At 43.7% G+C, this 21,197-nt stretch overlaps 2 protein-coding genes across 4 annotated transcripts in view; both read right to left on the reverse strand.

The window, feature by feature from the left end:
- Positions 1-237: 237 nt before the first annotated feature.
- LOC111234135 (cyclic AMP-responsive element-binding protein 3-like protein 4) lies at positions 238-9,161 on the reverse strand. 2 transcript variants are annotated; one of them, XM_022762066.1, is made up of 10 exons: positions 8,955-9,161; positions 6,655-6,828; positions 6,209-6,482; positions 5,671-5,798; positions 5,475-5,564; positions 5,239-5,345; positions 4,908-4,976; positions 3,539-3,623; positions 2,999-3,092; positions 238-2,744 (listed from the first exon to the last, which is right to left on the reverse strand). In XM_022762066.1, the coding sequence occupies exons 2-10, from the start codon at positions 6,817-6,819 to the stop codon at positions 2,398-2,400; spliced, it is 1,359 nt and encodes a 452-aa protein (XP_022617787.1). In that variant the 5' UTR covers positions 6,820-6,828; positions 8,955-9,161; the 3' UTR covers positions 238-2,397. The 2 variants fall into 2 exon arrangements, with proteins under 2 accessions (XP_022617787.1, XP_022617788.1); XM_022762067.1 differs by having other exon boundaries at positions 6,655-6,807; positions 8,955-9,160.
- A 5,488-nt stretch (positions 9,162-14,649) lies between these two features.
- Positions 14,650-21,197, reverse strand: part of LOC111234090 (CREB-regulated transcription coactivator 2-like) — a 36,431-nt gene continuing 29,883 nt past the window's right edge. For both annotated transcript variants that reach the window (XM_022762008.1, XM_022762006.1), the window contains 5 exons: positions 20,257-20,541; positions 19,955-20,161; positions 17,415-17,486; positions 16,151-16,355; positions 14,650-16,060 (listed from right to left, as the gene is read on the reverse strand). In XM_022762008.1, coding sequence (XP_022617729.1) covers positions 15,870-16,060; positions 16,151-16,355; positions 17,415-17,486; positions 19,955-20,161; positions 20,257-20,541 — 960 coding nt within the window. In that variant the 3' untranslated portion in view covers positions 14,650-15,869. The remainder of the gene's footprint in view (positions 16,061-16,150; positions 16,356-17,414; positions 17,487-19,954; positions 20,162-20,256; positions 20,542-21,197) is intronic.

Here is a 21,197-nt window from a genome sequence, read left to right on the forward strand (position 1 = left end):
TACTTTAATTTTACGGTTTTTGTTTGGCAGCCGCTGCTGCCAGTCATTTGACAGTTGTTTATGATTTTGCACCCTAGCAGTAGAATCAGGACTGTTGTTGTCCTTTTTTTCTCTAGTGGTCAAAATCATTAAAGCAGCTTTAAGAAGAAACATGTTCCTCAAAGTACAATAATGGCTGAACAGTCGAACAGACCACCGAGTGGCTGCATCGATAGATGAATAAAGACACAATCTCCATTTATTGTTCCCTTTTTAATAAAGTCAACATGAAGAATAAAGCAGCAGATGAATGACGGCGTCTCACACAAACATGAGAAAGCTGTTAGATATAGAGGTGTTAACCACTGTAGTGTTTTACTGCAGAATAAACCAGGTTCATCTATTCCTCATGATTAAACTGTTGAAACTTGAACCAGTAAAAGAGAAAAAAAAAGGTTCAAAACAGCTGAAATTAAAGCCCCAGTTTTCCAGCCGGTTAATGGAACCAAATAAATTAATCCAATCCACTTAGTGAAGCAGAGAACAATCAATAATTCATTCAGAGGGACCGAAAATAAAAAAAAAACTATTACAAAATCCTCCCAACAATCATCCATATTCAAAATATTCAACCTTATTTACAAAAAGCCAAAGTACAGTTTCACTTTGGTGGAGTTTTCTTCCATAACACACATCTCTCAGTGTGTTGGTTCTAAAAGAAAAAGCCCTTAATCAAGGCACCAAATACCAACCTGCTAGAAAGGCCCGAGGTGGACGAGTGAAAACGTCTGTTTGGGAGTGAACGAAGGGAAACGACCCTCCATGGATAAATGACAACACTACTTTGAACTGGATTCACCTTTACTTTCATGGTTGCTGCAGGTTCATGGTGTTGAGTCCGCTACAGGTGAGAAGGCCACAAAGGCTGAGAAGCAGAAGTAAGGTCAGAGGTCGGCAGGTAATGAAGCCATGTTGGGTTACGGCAATGAGAAACGCAAACGTGAGTGAAATTACCTTTTAAAATCTGTCTGAAAAAAATTAACTGATTGTCAATGAAACTATAATTAAATCCAACAGAATCTAATTCCATTAATTAACATTAGTCTTTTAAAAAATTATAAAGTCTGTCTCTTTAACTACTGTGAAAAACAATCAGTAAAACCACTTTGTTAGTGCGGCACAGTCACCTAAAAACAAACATATACAGTATATTTAATGAGCAATCTATTCAACTAATAAATATTTAAATCATTGATTATTTAAGTTATTGTTAATTTAACTGATTAAGTACCAGAATGCAATGGAGGGTTTCTTTACCGACTCATCCAAACAGGTTCCTTAAATGTGGATTTTCCAGAGGAGAACAAACTATTTTAACTTTGCTGTAACTTTATTTTTGAGTCCTGCACATTCAGGGGACTGGAGGTTTGACTGAGCTCAGGACCAGATCTCTGAAGGGTCACTTCCTGTACCTGCTTCTACAGAACACAGAGTCCTGGATGCAGAGAAGTTCAGGAACCATCTGCTGCAGGAAAGTGCTAGCATGCTAACACATACCACTGTTAACAGCTCCATGTGGAGGAGGACTCGGCCTCCTGTGTGATAAAGATGCTAATTCAGGCTCCAACAGAGGTTAAGGGCAGAAGATCTGTAACTGGTTCTAATGATTGTCGTCATGAAGCTTTGTTGTATAGACACAAGCTCTGAGATGGTTCAGTTCGCCGTTGCAGCAGAAGAAGATCCATATTCCTGTCAGACTCGGACAAGAGTTTGAAATGATTAATGTAAAAGTTGAAGCTTCAGGAGGCTCCAGCTGATTGCCTCCAGATGTTTTTTTTTGCTTGAATCTGTATTTCCCAAAACCTCCAGACGGGAGTTGGTGAGAGCAACGTGAGAACGGCCTCAGGTGCAAGAAGAAGACCCAGACTGAAGAAGTACAAACTTCAGAATGTGCAGTTTAAAGGAACAGAACATGTTGTAAGCTAAATATGAAGCTACAGCCAGAAGACAGTTAGCCTAGCTTAGCACAAAGACTGGAAACAGGGGGAAACTGTAAGCCATGCAGCCCCTCAAAAACAACTTTACACTTTGGTTTTTGTACAAATGAAACAAATGAGATGTAACATTTGTTATCATGGGGAGGAGTCAGGCTAGCTGTTTCCCCCTGTTTCTTTATGCTAAGCTAAGCTAACTGGCTGTTGCTTCATATTTATCGTACAGACATGAGAGTGGCATTAATCTTCGCATCTACCGCTCATGTTTAAAGATCTGTTTTCTGATCAGAAAACCACCACCAACAGATATCAGCTGATACTAATCAGCACTGACCAATCAGAGCGTCCCTCACTGGTCATGTGTTTACAGCTAACATGTCCTGACAGTCTCCACGAGCACGACACCAAACCTGAAACAGTCCGTCTACATCTCGTCGGCGTGCGCAGGTTTGGCCGGATCGTGGCTTCCTTTTCCGGCCGCTGACCTCAGACCGAGGGCGAGCGGTTCAGTCTGCCCGGCAACAACAGTTGAGCTGTTCCCTGTTCGGCTCCCCTCCTGGGCCGCGCCGTCAACAGCTGTAATTTCAGGGGTTTCTATTGGTTCTCGTGGGACAGCAGCGCCCTCTGGAGCTCCTGATTGGCTGAGGTCATAGGGCGGCAACGAGGAGTCAGAATGAACCGCCAGAGTCTCAACCTCGTCTGCTGCCGGCTGGGAGGGGGAGGAGGAGGGGGAGGAGGAGGAGGGGTCTGTCAGGATGTTTCTGGAGATAACTGGAAAGATCAGAAAAATAAATCATTAAAAACAAAAATTTATTTAAAAATTAAACAAACAGTTTTATTTTCTAGTTTATTCGCTTCCTGATTCATTGGTGCTGGTCTTCACACCGTGACTCGTCTCTAAACTTTCTTCATACGCATCAACTTCTCCAGAAAGGTCATCAAGTTTCCAGATTAGTCTCGAAGAAGAAGCACGATGTTTGATAAAAACCATTTCAACAACAGGAAGTGACATCAAAGGGACCGACCTCCTGTGGGCCTGTAGTCGTCGTCTGTAGACGAGCTGCGGCTGAACGGACTGAAACTCGGCATGATGATCAGACCCAGAGAGACCAGGATGATCTGAACACACACACACACACACACACACACACACACACGCATCACAACACACACACATTAGAGAATTGTGAATTCATTCAGTAAACTTTCTTTTTAACTCCTGAAAAGCTCTTTTTATTGGTGGATTTTCAACCTACTGATTCAGTTTTATTCTTATAAAAAAGCTACTTATTTACACACAACACACTTTTTAATATATTCATAAAGAAAACACAACCACAAGATTCATGCAGAAACACAGTAAGAATAAGAATATCCTCTTTCAAACTTAAAAATTTAAAACAGACATTTTGCAATAAAAACATGCTCATACTAAAAATAATAAAAAGATGAGGACTGGAATCTGTATCAATTACTTCTGAATGATATTAACCAATAATGCACACACACACACACACGCACGCACGCACGCACACGCACGCACACACACACACAGTGTTTCCTACCAGTAAGCAGGTGCTGGTCTGGGCTCCTTTGCTGACCGTCTGTTTGATCAGAGACTGGAGCTGCCGCAGCTGAGCCAGCAGAGACCTGAGCAGCAGGAACACAGTCTGTTTACACCACGTTTACTTCTCCCATCATTCAGCTGTCCGAGCAATAATCTGAACTCAGGAGTGTCAAGTTCAACAAACAGAAAACTCTGTGTGAAACTAATGGAGGAATCTTCATTCTCAACACAAACAACCCCCGAGGGATCGACAAGCTTTCCCTCCATAAACTGACATTTTTAACAACTAAATGAGAGTTTTTTACAGCCGGATAAAGGGCAACTCATCAAATTTAGACATTTAAAACATCCAGACATCACTGGGAGCAGTTCAAATTATAAAATGATAATCGGGGCGGGGGGGCTGTTAAATACATGTAGTGGAGTGGAAAGAAGTGTGGGAGTATGAAGTAGCATGAAATGGAAACAACTAGCCAACATCAGCTAGCTAAGCTGTAACTTAAAACTAAAGGTACAAACTAGCCAACATTAGCTAGCTAAACTTTTACTTCAGGCTAAAAGTTAGAAACTAGCCAATGTTAGTTAGCTAGGCTGTAAGTTACGGCTTAATTTAGAAACTAGCTAACATTAACATGCATCCGTAGATACTTGACACAATCCAATTCAGAAACTCTGAAGTTTAGAAAGTAAGTGAATAAAACAAGCTAGATAGTTACTGCTACTTACATTTACCTACAGTCTCATTTTGCTTGTGCAACACACAGAGAGAGAGATGTTAGCTACTGATGGAGTGAGGCAGGCAGACGAGACGTTCAGCTAACATCAAGGTAGAGAATATTCTGACAAACAAATGTTTCCTGTGAAACCTCATCATATTACTCACTAGGTTTAATATCCATAAATGTAAGGTGTTAAAACTAAACCCTCCTTTTGTTCCTTTAAAAAGGAAGAGAGCTTTATCTACGCCATGTAATAGAAAAGCTGTGAAAAGCTCAAATGTTGTGCTCCAGATGCAAAATATTAATATCATTTTGAATTAATATATATAATTCATTAATGTAATTTTTTTAAATACATTTTTTTCTGTACCACTTTCAGTTTGAATTTGATTATATATGTTGTATAAACTTTGTATTTACCCTCTGGCTCTGTATAAATGTTGGTTTGTCTTAGTTACTGTTATTTTACTTCCTCTGAATCAGTCACTGTACAAGAGCAACGTCCGCACATGAAGCTGAAAACAAAGACAACAGCGCCCTCTGCTGCTGGACACGCTGACTGATGCAACTGTTGAGTCCAGACTGTGATTTCTTTTTCTTCATCAATCACTAAACACCCAGTAATCAATAATTAAGACGTGCTCGTACATGTTACGTTTCTCCAGCTGCTCAACTGTCCTCTGCAGCTCCTTGTTCTGTGCTGAGCAAGCTGCTGCCCTGTAAACACACACACACACACACACACACACACACACACACACACACATTAATGTAAGTGTTATTGTGGGTGACTCTCCTCTGCTGAACTGGGGGCAGCTGTGGCTCAGGAGGGATGTTGGTTCAGGCTCCAGATCCCTCAGTCCACATGCTGAGGTGCCTTTGAGCAGGACTCTGGAGCCCAGGCCGGCCAGCAGTTTGCATCAGCGTGTGAGTGGTAAACAAAAGCCAACCGTCTCTGTGAGTCGGTCAGGACTCGTACCTGCCCTCCAGCCCGTCGATGTACTCCTTCCTCCTGCGGCGGCTGTCCTGAGCCGACTGCTTGTTGCGGATTTTCCTTCGAACTTTCTTCAGGATTCGTTCCTCCGCCTGCAAAATAAAAAGTTCTCAATTACAATCGTCGGTCATGTCAAAATAAAAGCCCACAGTGTGTTGGAAAGATTAGTTAAATGATAGAAAAGAACTGCGTCAGGTCTTGTGAGTGTTTCGCCGTCTGACCTTGGTGAGAGGAAGGTTGTTCGGCAGAGAAACTCCTTCCTGGTTCAGCAGCTTCTGCTCCTCCTCGGTCAGCTGAAGCTCCGGGTACAGCTGCAGCAGCAGAAGAAGAAGAAGAGCGAGTCCTCCAGGTCACACCTCGGCTCTGACTGTCACAATGAACAAAATGTCTTCTTGATATTTAAGAGGAAAGTCTCACCAGATCGCTGTCGGGGCTGGGAGGGTCGATGACAGCCAGGCCGCTGCCGTCGAGGCGAGCGGCGGAGACCAGCGGCAGCTCGTTCACAACGCAGGTGTCTGAAAACAACATCTGGGAGCTCCACTCGTCTGCACAGGACAGGAAGTGATCAACATGTTTAGACCTGACGACTGAATGAAGTGAGAATGATTCAACACCTGTCTCTCTCTCCTGTCTCTCTCTCCTCTCTCTCTGTCTCTCTCTGTCTCTCTCTCTCTCTCTCTCTCTGTCTCTCTCTCTGTCTCTCTCTCTCTGTCTCTCCTCTCTCTCTTGTCTCTCTCTCTCTCTCTCTCTGTCCTCTCTCTGTTCCTTCTCTCTCTCTTCTCTCTCTTCCTCTCTCTCTTCTCCTCTCTTGTCTCTCTCTGTCTCTCTCTTCTCTCTTCCTCTCTCTCTCTGTCTTCTCTCTCCTGTCTCTCTCTCTGTTTCTCTCTCTCTCTCTCTCTCTCAAACTGCAAAGACAGAAACCAATCAGACCCACAGAGACACGCTCTGTCCTCACCGAGCTCTATGGAGATGACGTTCTCCTGTCCAGGCTCAGCCTTGACGCCTCCCAGCCCACTGATGTCATAAACCACCTGGTACACGGTTGCCGGGGTCGGCTGGGAGGTCGTCGCGGTCACCGCCGTCACCGTGGTGACGGGACTCTCAACGACAGGACCCTCAGAGATGCCACTGTCGCTCTCGGATGACGGGTCTGCAGGCGGCCCGCTGGGGAACACCTCGTTTGGGTCGACGCCGTGGAGGACGTCCTCTGATTCGCTGTCGTCGAGCGTCTGAGGCGGAGTCAGATCGACAGTGAGAAGCAGGTTTGAAATGATTAAAATGATGATGACGTAAATATTCTGAGCTTTTATCAACATCTTCAAGTTTGACTGAGATTTAAACTTTAACATGTCAACCTGACCTCTACAGACATTCATCTTTGTAGAGGTCTAAGTAACTCACACAGTCGGGGTCCACCGCCCAGTCCTGCAGGGGTTTCTCCGAACCGCTGAAGACCAGTTCAGAGCAGGAGAACGGTGCGTCAAGCTGCCAGCTGTCTGCCGCCACGCCGCCGTCACCGCTGAGGAACAGCTCGCCACTCTCTGCGTCCATCACCTGACAACACATTCACACAGACCACAGTCACCACAGCAGCCGAGAGAGGAGAAAGAGATGGGTCACACTTCCTGTCTCCAGTGTGAGACGAAGGTGTCTCAACATCTATTGGATGGATTGCCATGTAGCTAACGCTGCATTCATGTCATACTGGAGTTACCGTAATTACCAGTTTCCTAGCTGTAAACAGGACTATCACAGTTAATTTTTTCTGAAGCTTCAACACATCTGGAAATATCATCCCATATGACATGAGCGCAGCATGAGTGCAGCCTTGCACAGGCGTTCACATGGGCGTGGTAATGTTTTTTTACACAGCAGCAGGAAACAGGAAACAGCTAAATAAAACCAGGGCTGCAGTGACGACCGATTCCTCCAATAACCGTCTAAGAAAACAGTGAAAAATGATCATCACAACATCCAGTAAAGCCACAGTGAGGTCTCTGAATACAACTACAACCTGAAGAAAGAGATTTCACTGTCACATAAGACAAAGTAAAGCAGCAAATCCTCTCACAGCTGTTGATTAATTATGTGTTCATGATTCATCGAAACAGAACTTTGTTAATTGACTCATCAGTTAATCAGCTAGTTGTTGCAGCTCTAAATAAACTGTAATTTATTGGTTGTAATTAACCCCTGAAAACCTGGATTTAAGGTTAAGAAAAAGCCGACACGTGAGCGTGAAGGAAGACAAACATGACACAAACCAAACAGCAGAATAAAGACGTCTGAGGATCAGGACAAACCCAGGTGACGCAAGACTGGAGGAGGATATCCTGTTGAGTACACGCCCACAAACACACCTACACACACACACCTGCCCTCTGACAGTACCAGTCTGACTGAATAGAAACCTGATAAGCTGCTAAACGTGTTTCCACTTTCCCCTCTCTGCTTTCAAACCTCATTTCTGAGCTCACACAGTAAACAAGAACCTTTAAATAATATTAACATGGTGGACTGTAACTACGTGCATTTACTCAAGTGCTGCATTTAAGTACAAACTTAAGTACTGAATATCTCCATGTTATAACACTTTCACTCCACTACATTCATCTGACATAATGCAGTTACAGGTGTCTTCTGCAAATTCTGTAACTTTATAAAATATGACGTACCGTAAAATATTAAACTACAGTACGTTAAACTTAAACGAGACAGACTGTGTCTACGGGTGGATGCGAATGTTAGCTAGTTTCTAACTTTAGCCTTCAGTTACAGGTTAGCTAACTACTGTTAGCTAGCTGATAGCTCACCCTTTCATCTCCAGTGTTAGCTTGTGATTTCATGACCAATATAAAATGTCATGTTTGATCTAATGTTACAAACTCTGGAGCTCAGTCATGAGCAGTGAGACGATGGAGGATTAGTTGTTGCAGAGAAATGTTTTGACATGAATATAGAGTTTATTATTTCATGTTAATAGTCTTTTATGTGTCTGAGCTGGTTTAGTTAGTCTTTTACCTTTTTGACTTTAACTTCTATAACAGACTCCATCTTTGTTTCACTCAGGAATTCAGGATCATTCAACAATATTAAAATATGTGTGTGCTGAAGACTCAGTAATTCTAATTAGCAGTGGTGGAAAGCAATGAAGTACATTTACCTTAAGTTCAGTACTTACGTACAATTTTAGGTACTTGTACTTTACTTGATTATTTCCATTTAATGCTCCTGTATATTGTTGTCCTACATATTGTTCTTTCTACTGCACTACATTAGAAAAGTGTAAAATATGTGACCGCCAAGTAGATGAAATAAAAACTAACAGAGCATTAAAGGTGAAGACTCGTTTAAATGTTTTTACATCTTTTACTTTGAAAAACAACTAAACATGTAAACAGTAAACACTGAGCTTCCGCCCTGCTCGTGGCCTTTTGTACTTTAATGACATTTAGCTGATAATACTTGTGAGTAATGGCGTGTTTTTACATTGTGCTGTTGTTGTGTTTGAAGTCAACAGGATTCATAAGGAGCTTCTTTGAGCCTGGTTCTGTTTCAGGGAAGCTCCGGGCCCTCGTGAAGCTGTCATTATCTGTTTATACCGTGTTTATTAATGAGCCGTTAATTGGCTGTGGACCAGAGCTCCGGCCTGATCGTGGTTCAGCCGGATCACCAGCCGCAGATTTATCGCGAACACTCACTGTGTCAGAAGGCGGATTCTTGTGGTTCACAGGCTCCGGTTCTTCATCACAGAGCTCCGGCTCCTCTGCAGCCGCAGGCCCGGGAACACAAACACCCACAACACGCCGCTTTCCTCCCGGTGTGAAGCCCAGCTGGCAGCTCCGCGTCCAGCTCAGAGTCCACTTCCTCCTCCTCTTCCTCCTCTTCTTCCTCCTCCTCCTCCTTCTCTTCTTCTTCTTCTTCTCCTCGCTCTGCACTGTCCTCATCTCCCTCTTCTTCTGGCTGTTTATGGCGGTTGGCGAACAGCGAAGTGACGCATTACCGCCACCAACAGGTGCTGCTAAATTAGTGATAAATTAAAATGAAAAATAAAAATAGAAATAACCAAGAACAGATAAAACTGATCTGCAGAGCTTCTTTATAAAAACATCTTGTAAATCAGAGTTTATTTATTTTATTCCTGTGTTCAGTATCAGCTCCCTCCTCTGCATCATATCTGGACAGTAACATGTTCAAACCTTCCTGTATTATATTTTTCTATTTTAAATAACGTGCACTTGAGTCTTTTATGACCAAACGAAACATTTTTTTTTTACATTTTTCTAATATATTTCTAAAAACAGAGTTTATCTTCCCACAAACTCATCACCACCAAACCTCTGTGTATTTTTACTCCATTTTACAAATCTGTAAAATTTAAAATCAAAACCAAACATAAAACAAAGATGTTTAGATTTAGACTCATATTTGATACATTCATCTACATCTAAAAATAAATTATAAACATAAATTGCTCATTGGCATGAGATTTCCTCATGATAAATGTGACACTGAATTCACTGTAAATTTGTTGGTAAATTCCACGTTCAGAAATACAGAATCACAAAGGTCACCTGCAACTTTACCAGATTTTCAGGTGAACTCAAAATGTACATACAGACTCTTGAGTTCATTTTCTCAATTCCATGTTTTCTGTTATTGTTTCTTTATGGAGATTTAATGGGGTTTAAAGTTGTCATTGCCCCTTTTCGTCCCTTTTGAGGGTGAATGTGAATGTGGTGCAGTAAAAAGTGCAGTATTTGTACTGCAGTATAAGTACACGAACAGTTCACCACAGTAAACCTACATGAACACAGACAGATGCAGATGCTCCAGGTTTCATCTGTTTATTTTCTGGAAAATAATGTGAAGGTACAGTCTCTTTAAAAATCTCTCCTGTTAGCTTCAGAAGCACCTCTGGTTTGAAAACACATTAATATGTACAACACACTCGACGTTCCCTGGTTATTACAAGGTTCAAATAAAAATCTGAATACAACAAAAGTCAAATGTATTATTCAAATACAAAGCAGGAGACAGAGCCCTCGTCTTTTCTCTGGAGCCTAAAAACATAAAAACTGACAATAACATTAATAATGAGAGAAATTAATATTATACATCAATAAAAAATATGAAAAAATAAGAAATATGGCCTTTAACTGATCCCTAATCTGCACACACACACACACACACACACACAAGCACACACACACTCACTACCTCGCTGGTCAACAGCTCCCCCTACTGGCAGAGTCTGGAACTGCATGTTAACTCACATCAGGTTTATTGCATAAAAAGGCAAAATGCTACACACACGCGCACACACACGAGCGCGCGCGCACACACACACACACACACACGCGCACACACACACACAGGTGGAGAGGATGGTGGATTTTGGGACGATCTTTTATTTTGACCTTCTGTGACTGAGACTGTCAAAATAAAACGACGCTGCTTTTAAAGTGAAAATCTGTTTTTTTTTTGTTTTTTTTCAAGGAAAAGTTCCTTTAAAAAAATATTTTTTTTGTTCCGTGTTGCTGATGATTCTGTTGAAAACAACTTTGTGCACGTGAAGTCGTCTGTTTATGTCATAGGAAACTTTTCTGTGACAAACTGATCATCTGGTCTGATCTGGTTTCACTGTTCGTTTGAATCCTGATTAAAACCTGAACGAGCAGACTAATCAGACTGAAAGAAAAAAAAATCAATAACAATCCAATTCTACGGAAGCCCAAAAAGGCAAGTGAAAGTTTTTTTCTTTACAGGATAATTTTTCAAAATTTTTGGTTTTTTAATCTGTGAACAGAAGCCCTGAGAGGCTTTTTACTCTCTCTGGGCTTCCGTAGTTCACTGTAGTTTTTAGTTGCCAGAGCAGCTTCTGTTTGTTTTAATCAGATTTTAATAAGTGTGTTTTTAAATATCTGGATCCTGTGAGTCCTCAAAGCTCCAGAAAGACAAAAACCACCAGAGTCCTCCTTTGGGGGGGGGGGTCAGTCTCTGTTGGTCAGTTCTACAAAACCAGTAAAACACCGTGACTGGTTTTAGAAGCTGACTGGAACTTTTGTTTTAAAAACTCAAACCAGAGGCAGTGATTTGTTTTTGTTGTGAAACCTGCACAAAGTGACTCAGGCTCTTCTGTGTGCCGGGATGTTTGAGGCTGACGTTACATTTCTTCACAGCTCAGAACGTTAAAGAAGATTTTTGATGAATTTCCCTTCAACCATCTGAAATGCAGGAAGCTGCAGCTTTTACCTGTCGAGCTCTTCGACAGTGAACTGACCTCAGATCAACACTGAACCACCTGCACCTGAACACCAGAACAACATCAACACAGACTGTAACTGAGCCAAACAGTAATATTTTCATCCAACATAGCCGCACAGAGAAGATCCCCCACAATTCATTTCACCTCCTGGTTCATAAAAACACTCCAGCTCCTCGACTTGTTCACTTCAACCTTTCACCTCTGAGCGACGCCTCGTCGGCTGCCAGCGCCGACCGGACAGGCCGCCAACCTGGATGTCAACTTTCCAAACTCACCCTGAACGCCTCACTCACACCTGAACTTTCACCTGAACGTGACGAGTCCAACAGAAACAAGGATCCAGAAGCAGAGGACTCAGCTGATTTCTGTTAAAGAGCTCAGAGGGTCGCTGGTTCGATTCCTTCCACCTGTTCACAGGTATCAACCTCTTGTTAAACTGGTCGTGAAATCTTATTTGAAGTAATTGTTTATGTCTCGTCATGTCGGCGTCCACAGACGACCATGAAGACGTCACAGTTTCTTTTATCCCTTCATTAACTTCCCTGTGGCCTTCAGGATCTGGATCTTCTACAGATCCACCTGAGCGTCACAGCAGCAGCCTGGACCCACCTGCAGGGGGCGCACTCAGACCGGATTCTACTTTCTGAAACCTCTTCATCATCTTGGCCAACATCCTCGCTGCAGGCACACGCAGGATTCCCCTGATGAACTCCATTAAAGCTCCAACGCCATCGAAGCTAAAACTCCTCCCACAAACCTTCAGTCAGGTGTTCACAGACCTGAGCCAGCTGATCCTGATCCAGCTGATCCTGATCAAGTTGATCTGATCCAGCTGATCAGGTCAAAGAAAAGCTGATTTTGATCTCATTCATAATTTGAGGAAACTTCTTCCCGCTCTGTGACTTTATTCACTCATTCAATTTATCTTATTTTTGTGTTTTTTATATGTTTTTTTTTTTTTTAACGTTAAATCATTTTCTTCTCTTCAACCATTAAAACAACCGTCGAGACGAAACCTCAACTTTCAACAAATCATCTCAGGGAATAAAATCCACCCGACAGCTCAGAGGAATCATTATAACTTCCTGTTTGTTATGACCCACTGATGAACTGACAACTATCACTGATCTCTCATCAGATTTATGGAGGTTATTTTCAGTGGCGTGTTCAGGTCTGACTGAATCACGACTCAGATTGTCTGATTTCAGTTTCTGGATGTTGATAATTGACGACTCGTCACACGATCGTTTTCACACGAGGAGCTCAGAGTGAAAGAGGTTGGAGATGGAGTTTCAGTTGAAAGGTAAAAAAATTTGAATTTGCATGAGTTGAAAGACAAAAGACACAATCTGAGGCGGAGACGCTGAGCAGACGGACATGAGACCGATGCTTTAACCTGATGAACTGATCTCTGTCCTGCTGCTGCTGCTGCTGAGACTCGACTCTGATTCTTCAGAGACTGAAACACGAAGAGAAAGAAGGGGGAGTCTCTCTCTTCACTGAACCGGACTACGACAAGGACAAAGACCTAAACGTCTTGAAACAACATGTATGTAAATACTCACTCAGGACACGTGCAGCTAATCTCACAAGCTGTTGTTCAGAAACTCTCCGTCCGACTTCAAACTCCTACAAGCTGTTTTTTTTTTCTTCTTCTTCTCGTCTTAAATATACTGATTTCTTTCTTTAAAGACAAATTATTTACAAACAGATTAAAAAATAAAACTTCTTTATACTCAGAATATTAATATTTATAATTTTTTACCTTTGTTACACAAAAATACGTCACCGTGCTGCTGCGGGAACAGACGCAGGAAGTGCAGGCAGAGAGGGGGCGGGGCTGAGGGCTGTCAATCACAGTGACTGGGGTTAAAGGGCAGTGCCACCAAAAAATGGCATCTGGGCAGTTTATTGTGTAAAGTTCAGAGATGAAAGTTCTTGTTTTATTTTGTAGAGAAGTGCTCATGGCTGAAAGACGACTTCCTGTTTCTGTTTCATGAAGACATGTGACCAGGAACAGGAAGTGACGGTTTGATGCCACTGAACTGAAACTTCACACAAACCTCCAAATAATTAATGGATCCTGAAATAATCCAGTCGTTATTTCATGTGAGCAAATGATCAATTAACATGTTTGTGTGCAGCACATAACGACTTTGACGCACACGGTTAGAGGACATGACGTCATGTCAGGTGGTCGTGTGTGGAAGACGACAGAGAGCTGAAGGGAAGCTGGAACTGGATCCAGAGGTGAGAAAACCTCATTAACATCTGTAATCACACTAATTACAACAAATCCAGTCTCATGTGTTTCAGATCAGGAAGAACGTTCAAAAACAACAGGCTAATATCACTGTTTAATCAATACTTCTGTTGTTTGCAGCCTTTAAAGAACACCATTTCCCATAAGCCCTAGAGCCCTGCAGGTTACACATCACATGGCAAAGAGATCACAGCTGCTGAACAGATCCTGGACCACAACACTGCAGCTCTCTGTAGCTTCACGATTCTTTCAGGACAGTTTTAAGATGAAGGAGCGATGTCAGTGTTCTTGTGGAACAGTCTTTAAAGAACCTGAAGGGACGATAAAGCTCTGAGCCTGAGGAGCGACGGCACTGAAGCCGTCGGACCAACCGAATCTCAGCGGGGGGAAAAAGATGCAGATGTGTCGTCGGGGTAACCGCACACTGATGTGAAACAACCTCCGTGTTGTTTCTCCCGCTCGACCTCTGCATCGTTCAACACATTCATCTTCATCGTTGCATAATGTTCAGTTAGAGACGATTCATGTGCAACAACTGCAGCCGAGTGCATCAGATTGTAACGCCAGCGCAAGACGCTACTGTAGAGAGGGAATGTGGACGGACATACAGACAGACAGACAGACAGACAGACAGACGGACACTGGTCTCAGTCTGAAGGATGAAACATGAAGCTGACCTTCCCTGAGCCACGCTTCATGCCTCAGCCTCCAGCCTCCAGCTTCCAGCCTTCAGCCTCCAGCTTCCAGCCTCCAGCCTCCAGCCTTCAGCCTCCAGCCTCCAGCCTTCAGCCTCCAGCCTCCAGCCTCCAGCCTTCAGCCTTCAGCCTCCAGCCTCCAGCCTCCAGCCTTCAGCCTTCAGCCTCCAGCCTTCAGCCTCCAGCCTCCAGCCTTCAGCCTCCAGACTGCGACTCAGTGACGTGAAGTCTGATGGAGAAACTGGAGGATGAACTCTCTGTGATCAGACAGGGCGCTCATTTCCTCCCTCTCTAGTCCAGTTAAGTCCGGTCTAAAGATGTTTTTGAGATGATGTGGACTGGACTCGAGGGGTCCTGACTTTATACTGCCGTGTGATCAGAGTCAGACGCCTCTGATTGACTGATGATGAGACGTCTGAGTTTTAAATTTTAAAAGAGATGATCTTTGTCTGCAGATGAACTTTAAAAAACTACTAAAATATTTGTGAATATCACTGAGTTTCCTCAGCTGATGATTTATAATTCATTTCACATAAAAGAGAACAGAGTGCCCCGTGTGATCACAGTCTGATCTGAGGGTTTAAAGCTGCTTTCATCGAACAGTTGGGGGCAACATGGCGACTGTTGAACCTGAACTTCATCCCAAACCTTCAACCTGCTTCTCATTCTGAAATAAGACCAGAGCAGTTTGTTCTGAGGAGAATCTCTCTGAACTGACATCTCAAATATATTCATGTGTATTTCTTTAAATATATAAACTCTGTGTTTCATGGCTGAGCTCCTGTCAAAGTGGCTGATAGAGCAGAGGAAGCCTCTGCTGGTGGTTATCTCCTGACCTAATGGCAGTTTGGGGTAAAGCGGCGTCTTTCCTGCGGCGTGGCAGCAGGATGAAGCGGACAGGAAACAGAAGGTCTGTCCAGGTGCATAAAGCTTTTCAAGATCTTCCAAGCGCTGCTGGTTTTTTTTTTTCTTACACAAAGCCGACGTCACGTGAGCATTTGATTCCTGCGTGTTTTGCATTTACGCGAGTGCATTTGTCAACATGCAGATAAGACTCAACAAGCTAATGCCTAAAGAGAAGCAACTTGGTTTTTCTTGACTTCAAGCTTCGCAAGAGCGTTTTCAGTAAGTGCCTTCGACGGAAAAACTCCCCCTCCATCAGTTCACTCTGACGCACGACCGAAACCTCAGGTCCGTCCCTCCGAGACTCCGTCACTGAACGACGGAGAGATTCCCCAGTCACGTCCAAACCTCGCTCTGCAGGCCGTCCAGCCGGGGGAGTGGTGAGTGGGCGGCGTTCCTCTCCGCCTCCGTCAGGGTGGCGCCGTCTCTTCGCCGGATTCCCACCGAGCTCCTGGAGTGGAGTGGAGGGGGGGTGGGGGTGGCGGGATCACTTCAACCGGTCGGATCGGAAGGAGTCCTCCACGGCCGGGTCGGCGAGCATCAGGTCGCCGTCCAGCATGTCCAGAGCCAGCGGGTCCATCCGGAGCGGGTCGTCCAGGGAGAACGGGTCCATCTCGAAGCCGGGGACGTGGGACAGAGCGCTGGCGATCTCTTTGGACAGACCTGGGGGAGAGTCTCCTGCAGGGAGGGGGGGGGGGGGGCATGTTAAACTGATGGATTTAAATCTTCTTCCAGTCGTCACATTAAACATCAGCTGCTCTCACCCACCTGTGAGGATGATGTTGGGCACGTTGTGTCGTCCCTCCCCGCTGCTGTAGTTCTGGTTCTGGTTGTTGAGGAGCTGCTGGTCCCCGGGGTCCTGCAGGCCCAGGGGCCCCTGGGTGTTGGAGGGGAACTGGTTCTTGTCCGTGCTGCCGCAGCTCAGACCGCTGTGGTTCAGGGTCAGACCGTCCCCCTGGTTCGCCGCTGTGAACTGACACAGGAAGAGAAGAGGTCCAGAGAATAAACACGGACATGAAGATTCATCGTGTGCTCCAGGAGAGACTGTGTGAACAGCTGAACACTTGAATGACATCACTTCTCCCTCGTCTCTACGACGCCCGGCCTTTCTCTCCAGCTTCCACATCAGGTGCAAACAGTTCTGCAGGTGGTGGATCCACCAGAGGGAGAGATACAAGGCTCCAACAGTGACATTACATTTTGACATTAAAAACAAGACCTGAACCGAAAACATTAAACAGATTACAATCTGATTTATGATTTATGATGCGTTTTTCGATCTTCAGATTATTTCCTTCAGGTCTTGGTGCAGCAGAGATTTTATCATCTTTCACACGTGGAAACAAAGCTCAGAATTCGTTTTTTCCCCTCTGAGGCCATTAATTTGAAAAATCCAATTAACCATTGATTAAAACAAAAAAAAAAACCCACCATTTTCCAAGATGGCCACCCCCTTTATGGCATTGGAAACACATATTTCACCATTGAACAGATTTCAATGAGTCAAGCTCATGTCAAATTCACAATTCTTGAATGAATATCAATTTAAATAATTAAAATTGATATGATTGTCCTGTTTCAGCAGGACTTTTAATTTGTAAAACTGTTAACATTCTCACAGGTTCAATTTCACCTTCTACGTTGTTAAAGTTTATGATTTGAAGATCTTTCACATGGGAAAATTGTGGGTGAATTTATTGTAAAAAAAACAAAACAAAAAAAAAAGACATTTCCATTGAGGGGGTTAGGGTGCCTCTCTTTGTTTAGGTTTGTTTCCATTGGTTCCTTATTAGTGAGCGCACAGCAAAGAGACGCAGTGTGACCTTCAATAAAGAGCTGAATCAGCGATGTGCTCGGGAACAGAAAACCACCACTGAGCAGAAGGTGAGCTGGATATTTTTGTCCTGTTTCTACTTCCTGTCTGCCGAGAACGACACGTTCCACAACACAACGATGAGCCGAGACACGTGACGCCGGCGTCCCTGCAGTTATCTACAGCTTCAGATGACATCACGTGAAGGTGAGCCGTTACCTGCTGGTTGGCTTTTCCCGTGAGCTGCAGGCTCAGGTACGGGTCGTCCAGCAGAGAGTTGAACAAGGCATCCTGGGAAAAAAAAAAAACATAAAAGAAATGTTGGTTACAGGCGTCCTCACAGATGCTGAAGCATCAACACTTTCCCTCCATTTCTGTTTCACTTACATGTTTTCTTACTGTTTTAATCAAACATCAACCCTTTCAGCGAGGCTGAAAAACACTGAAGAACCAGAAGCTGCAGTTCCTCTAACGACCACTAGAGTCTGGCTCCAACAGTGAGTCAGTCCCCATAGACTCCCATGTTAAAATGTCCAACTTTACAGCAGAAATAAACATGTTTACAGCCTGGTACAAAAACTGTTTTGGTCTCTAGAGCTAATTTCCTCCTTCATGACACCTGTTTATATAACTCACCTGTTTACATTTTATTAAGGACTAAAGTTATGGAGAGTCTTTGACCATTTTTAGGTTAGCTGCGAGTTAGGGGGCGGAGTCAGACACTGCCAAGATGGCGATGGTGGAGCAGCTTTATTTACAGTCTGGTTTTAGTCAGTAATTTTTCTGACGTGTTTAATGACTCAGTGTGCAGCTTTTTCTGACCTCTTCATCCTCCATCAGGACATCTTGGATTTTATTGCTCCAGTCAGTGTCACGATCAGCTGTTACTACATTTGTCCGACCTAGGGTTGCAATTTGTCTTGGCCGAGACATATTAAAGATATCAGATTACATGTGGAGCAGCTCATAAAAATAATCTCTGCTAACATTTAGTTTCACCTACAAACCACTAACTGTGACGCTGTACTGATTCTGTTCTACGGATAACTGAATGTAACAGGAGACTACACGTTGTTTATATTTCAGATCCGTATCTGAGGATGGATCCATTCATTTCCTCATGTTCGAGTTGATCTTCGATTACTCGTCATCACCCCTGGTCCGACCACAGTGTCGTAATGTTCTCATGACAAACACAAAGATGTGAGATGTTGTGATTTGTGTCGCAGCTTCGTTGTAGAGCTGAGAGCAGCTCGTTGATTCGCTCAGCTGCAGCTTTAACCAGGTGAATCCCTGAAGGCTGCAACCTCAGCAGAGAGGACGCCTCCTGCTGATCAGCTCATCAAATGCCTCGTCCCCTCAGTGAGCGATGACGTCGCCTCAGCAGAATGCCACAAATACAACCAGGTGAGTGTTTGTGTGATGTGAAAGGTGAAATGAAAGACACTGTGAACACACACACCTCTGGTCCTTAGAGACGAGGTTGGATGAGCTACAACTGGAAGTCCAGCTGTTCAAATGAAGCCTTTAATGTGAATAAAATCATTTGATTTCCTGTTGTTTCTGTCACTAACCGACACCCACACAAACGTCACAGTGTAAACCCGTACATGTGCACAGAGCAGGAGAAATGAAACGAATGAGAAACGATGACGTGAGGCCGAGTTACAAAACTGAACTGGTTTGTTCTGCTTCACCAGAGCCGACCACACTGAGCACGGCCACATAAATAAAAATGATTCAATCAGTTAAATCCAATAAAACGTTTCCACTTACTAAAAATATTTCACAGGCATCTTCAGATGACGCAGTGTTTTGGTAAAGAGACCAAAACAGATGAAAGCTGCTCAGACAGTTTGGCTGGAAGGTGAATCCTGAAGGTTTTATTCATCTTTATCTTTTTAAAGCTCCATATTTTCTTCTTGTTCTGTGTTTTATTTGAAGGGTTGATCCCATCAACAGACATCTCATCTCTCAGGCATTCGCACAGTTTACCTCTTTTAAAGAAGTGTTTCCCTCCGTGGACCTTTTAAAGACTAAACTGAAAACCATTGTGTTTCCTCTGAACTAAGGTTTTACTTTTCACTTTTAGTCTTTAACTCTCCGCCTCTGTCCGTGCGACAGTTTCATCCTCCTTTGTATTTAATTAATTCCGGTTCATTTAAATGTTCTTTATAAATAAACTTGATTTGATTTGATATTAAAACTGTCTTCAAACACATTAACTCAGACAACTACACATCAAGAGTATCACAAATCTTTATGTGAGCCTTCCTGCTGCTCAGAGGATGAACCCCCATGATCCCCTGACCTTTCCCTTTAGTGCCACCACCAGAAGAAAGTTACCCATAACACTTTGATTCATGCTAAGGTACCTTAAGCTAACAATGACCTCATTATCAGCTGAAATATTCTGTGGATATTCATGGTCCCAAATGGGTGAACCCTCATGATTTCGGTGACCTTGTCTGAACTTTCCCTTTAGTGCCACATTCAGAACCAAACTCCCTGTAACACTTTGATTCTGCTAAGGTATCTTAAACTAACAATTACCCAATTATCAGATCAAATATTCTGTGGATATCTATGGTCCCCAGAGGATGAACCCTCATGATTTTCCTGCTGTGTCACTATCGGGACAAAGTTCTCACTTGTACATAAAAAACATCTAAATTCAAAGCGCAGATTGACACGAAAACTTGAACACATTCGTGCTTCTCAGAGGATGAACCCTTTAGATTGTCGCTGTCGTTACTCACATTGTAGAGGTCCGTGGCCGGGTTGTGGCTGATCTGTTGGAGCTGCGGGAGGCCGCCGACTCTGTGCTGCTCCACCTGCTGCTCCGCTTCATGTTTGACGTGACACTGAGAGGACGAGGAGCTCTGGACGCACTGATCCAACGCGCTCTCGTTCTTTATCAGCGACGTGTTCGTTGTGTTCATGTGCGGCACCATCTGCCTCTGTTGCTGCAGAGAAACAGACACACCATCGCCATCATCATCTGTGTGAGCTGAACTAAACAGCTGAGTGTTATTTATCTCTTAACGTGGATGAATCTTACCGTTCCAAAGTGCTGCTGCATGTGCTGGTTGCGCAGGTTCTGCAGGTGGAGCTGCTGCTGCTGCTGCTGCTGCTGCTGCTGCTGGGCGGTGGGCCGCGGCTGCTGGAGGCGGTGCAGCTGTTGGTGGTGGTGTTGACCCAGCGGAGGAGGCTGCTGGCCGGGCTGGGAGCCGGGCAGACCGGGGAGGGACTGGTGGGGGCCCGGCTGGTGCTGGTGGGATTGACTGAGGGGGTACGGAGGAAGCCTCTGGTCCAGGGGCAGTTTGCTGGTGTCCAGAGGGACGCCCTGTGGAGGGAGGCGGGGCTGTTAGCAGGAAGTTTATCGGTACCACTTCACAATAAGACGACCCTTATAAAGGATTTATAAATGGTTCATGATCAGGTTATTAATTCATAATAATAATCATAAATAAACAATTACAAACAAGTTATAGCAGGATTCATACATTGATGCAGGCTCACTATTTGGCAAGGTCAAGTTAATGCTTCCTACTCCTTAATCTTCGAGTTACTACCATTTATAACTGGTAACAGGAACCTTCATTTAAAGTGTAACTCGCCATTTATTAAAATGCCAAACTTTCTGACCATTAAGATCACTAGTGACTGAACAAACGTGATGAAGCAGCAGCTACAGATGCAGATACATGAGGGCTCACTATTTGACAAGCAACAAGTCACTGTTGCCCCTTTGATTTGATGTGTTATTACAGCTTATTAATGATTTATAAAGTGTTATCGAGCCGATTAATGAATAAATAAATAAAGCTGCCCTTCACTAACCATGAGCATGTGATCGCACTTTAAACCGCCACAAACAAAAACCACAATTATAAATCAACTCAGCCGCAGAGCTGAAGCTGGTTCTGTGGATGAACAACCCAAGACTCAAGAATGAACTGATTAGTTTTTGGTGGCTAAAGGTCAAAGGTCAAGGTCACT

This window comes from Seriola dumerili, unplaced genomic scaffold (assembly GCF_002260705.1).
Source record: "Seriola dumerili isolate Sdu_G_001 unplaced genomic scaffold, Sdu_1.0 BDQW01000435.1, whole genome shotgun sequence".
Classification (NCBI taxonomy): Eukaryota; Metazoa; Chordata; class Actinopteri; order Carangiformes; family Carangidae; genus Seriola; species Seriola dumerili.

Excerpts from the sequence above, each read along its gene's own strand:
- LOC111234135 (XM_022762066.1), bottom strand. The coding sequence starts at position 6,819 with ATGTGTTGTCAGGTGATGGACGCAGAGAGTGGCGAGCTGTTCCTCAGC. Across the intron at positions 5,346-5,474 it reads ACAACCTTCCTCTCACCAAG|GCGGAGGAACGAATCCTGAA; the intron begins GTCAGACGGCGA and ends TTTATTTTGCAG. Across the intron at positions 4,977-5,238 it reads ATCGACGGGCTGGAGGGCAG|GGCAGCAGCTTGCTCAGCAC; the intron begins GTACGAGTCCTG and ends GTGTGTTTACAG.